Source organism: Rhagoletis pomonella, unplaced genomic scaffold (genome assembly GCF_013731165.1).
Source record: "Rhagoletis pomonella isolate Grant_MI unplaced genomic scaffold, Rhpom_1.0 Rhpom_scaffold_00012, whole genome shotgun sequence".
Classification (NCBI taxonomy): Eukaryota; Metazoa; Arthropoda; class Insecta; order Diptera; family Tephritidae; genus Rhagoletis; species Rhagoletis pomonella.
Genome location: NW_023458566.1, coordinates 25,240,519 through 25,243,749, shown reverse-complemented (window position 1 = coordinate 25,243,749; position 3,231 = coordinate 25,240,519). Strand labels below are relative to the sequence as shown.

The 3,231-nt window shown below is 32.1% G+C and overlaps 1 protein-coding gene across 1 annotated transcript; it reads left to right on the top strand.

The window, feature by feature from the left end:
* Nucleotides 1-2,730: 2,730 nt before the first annotated feature.
* Nucleotides 2,731-3,229, top strand: LOC118747393 (DNA-directed RNA polymerase II subunit RPB1; the record flags this gene model as incomplete). The annotated part of the gene is given in 1 exon segment (XM_036481442.1): nt 2,731-3,229. A coding segment is annotated over 1 exon segment (499 nt), but the record flags the coding sequence as incomplete, so codon positions are not given.
* Nucleotides 3,230-3,231: the final 2 nt, after the last annotated feature.

The window sequence follows — 3,231 nt, the reverse complement described above, 5'->3', positions numbered from 1 at the left end:
AAAAAAAGGAACAGTCCAGCGCCTTCGTCTTGGCAACGTAAAATACGTGGTACGGTTAAGAGCATATCCAAGTCAAAAACGAAAGAGCACACTAATAAAAAAATATCGATAACACAAGCGATTATAATATCGATATCAAAATCGATAATAATATCGATAGCCAAATCGATATCAAAAATTATAAAAGTGTCGATAACAAAATCGATATAAATATCAGTAACAAAATCGATTACAAAATCTATCAAAAAATCGATTACAAAATCGATAACTAAGTCGATAACAAAATCGATAACAAAATTAATAAAAATATCGATAGCAAAAGCAAAAACAATATCGGTAGCAAAATCGATAATAGAACCGATAAAAATATCGATAACAATATCGATAAAAATATCGGTAAAAAACCGATATCTTTATTGATGACAAAATCGATAATAATATCAACAAAATCGATAAATGTCTCCGATTAGTTTATTATTTAAATTAGTTACAATATCGATAAAAGCATCGATAACAAAAGCGATAATAATATCAATAGCAAAATCATTAAAAATATCGATGCCAAATCGATTAAAATATCAACAAGAAAATCTGTAAAAGTATCCATAACAAAATCGATAGCAAAAAAAGATAACAAAATCGATAAAAATATCGTTTACAAAATCGATAAAAATTTCGATATCAAAATCGATAAAAATATCGATCACAAAACCGACAAAATATCGATTATTATATCGATAAGTCCCGAGAATCCCGAAGATCTCTAAAATCCCGAAATAATTCCCGGATTGAGTTTAAATGGTCTTTATATCCTAACTACGTTTAGGAGGGTTGCCACATGTATACAAAATTTAGTTCAATTTTATTTATATGGGTGTCAGACAGAGGAGGTTTAAGAAGGTAGTGGTTTGGAAATATTTTGAAAAGGGTTGCCACCTATTTGAGAAGTCGAATTAAATTATTTTATACTCAAGTTATACAAAATATCAAAAAAGGATATCAAATTAAAGAGATTTAACACATATTTAGTTTCAGAATTAAGAATAGTTTTGATGTGTTTGAGGGTTGCCCCAGTTTAGAAGGTTATACTAAAATTATTTTATAAATTAAATGAATTACTAAATGATGGTTATCAATGCAAATGTGTTTAAAATCCTTTATTTCAGAACTATATTTAGGGTTGCCGCGTGTTTAAATAATAAATTTCAACTTGATTCATCAGTTACTTGAAATATTTATATAAATGTAAGATGAAAAATATTTGAGGAAATTTTCGAAAATAATTTTTAAGAGGGTTGTCGCCTATATTGAAGGTGCTATTTAGCTTAATTATACATAAGTTATATGTAATTTTAAAATATGGTGTATCAAACGAACGAGTGTTAAGAAATCTTTAAATTGAAAATTTAGAATTTTCAATAATGTCCGAAGAAGGCTGCCTCCTGTTGAAAAAATTCGATTCAAATTATTTAATAAGCTAAATGGACTTTCAAAAGGTGGGTATCAATCTAAATGGTTTGAAAACAATTTATTTCTGATCTGTATTTAGAGTTAGAGTTGCCATGTGATAAAAAAATCAAATTCAACTTAATTCATCAGTTAATTGAAATATGTATAACAATGACAGACGATAAAAAGATTTTAGTTTGAAAATACTTTTAAAGGGATTGCCACCTGTTTGAAAAGTCGAATTTGTGGTACTAATATACAACCTACATAAATGAAATTTCGAAATGTTAATGTCAAACGAAAGAGCTTTACGAAAACTTTAGGCTGATAATATTTTTTATTAGGGTTGCCATCTATTTTTTTGAAGGTCATCACATCTGCACCGTTATATCGAATTTCCAAAATTAACACTAAAGAAATGGGATTCTACATAAATGTGCAATAAGGTTTTATTTTTTAAATAAGGAACTTCTTTAACGGTGCAGGGAAACTTGAAATTTGACGAAATGGAAACCGACACCATGCTAGAGCTCTCATCGCTCATAGATGATTTAGATGAATCATTGGGAATATTGTTTGAGGTGTTTGAAGAGGGTTTCACCTGTTTAAAAAGTTAAATTCAATTTTGGCGGTTTAACGCCATGCGGGTTCACCAGTTATCATTATTATTAGGATAAAAATTTTAGATTATATTTTGATAAAATAAAAAGTCATGTTGACATAATGTCATTAACTTTAAGATACCTTAACAGCTTTTGCTGTTTTTATGAAAGTTCGAATGATAATTTATTTTTTAAGTAAAATCATTTTACAACAACCATATTTAAACGTATTTATTATGTTTTTGCAGAAATTCCTTCTGGCTTTTTTGGCGTTGACAGTGGTTGCATCTCATGCCCTACCTCAATATACCTATGATCCAGCAATAAAAAAACAAGGGTACGATTATCCTCCTCCACAAGTGTCCTTTGACGAGCCGCTACCACCTTCACAACAATATGAAGCAAATTATATTCCGCCAAGGAAACCGAATTCGCCACCACCAAAGTCAGGCGGATATGTATACCCTGTACCATCGAAAAAATTCCCTCCGGCTCCTAGTAATAGTCTTCCGACAATGAGGACGCACACATCTTATCCAACGACGGCAGGATATATCTACACACATCCTCCAGTTCCTTTTACAACTTCATCAAATCGAGGGCCCTCAGTTCCCCTGAATCAGCTATCGGCAATATCTAGACCAACAGTTCCTTTCAAAGCTCCGTCAAAGTCAACATTATCACCAGTGAATCTATCTACACCACATACTACGTCTCCACCTAAGTCATCTGGCTACTCTTACCTACCACCGAGAGTGTCTTTCTCACTCCCAACAAAATCGCCTTACACAAATTTAAAGTTGAAAGTTAAATTGCCTCCTCCGCAATCTTCACAGCCACTGCAATTAAAAGAAGCTCCTACAAAAGCTACACCATCCACACATAATACTAATGGATACTCCTATAAACCTCCCGACGTTCCATTCATCGTTTCTTCGAAAACATTAAGTACTCATTCAAAACCTCCAAAAAAATTTGGATATTCCTATACTCCACCACACACTCCTTTTAATCCAACAACTTCACCCAAAGCGGCGTCAGTAGTTTCACAATCGCCAACAGATCAAACAAAAACATCGGGTTATTTATATAATGCACCTAGGGTGCCGTTTAATTTGCCTCAACGTTCAAAGGTTGGATACACCTATACACCTCCCGCAATACCTTTTACAACTCCTGA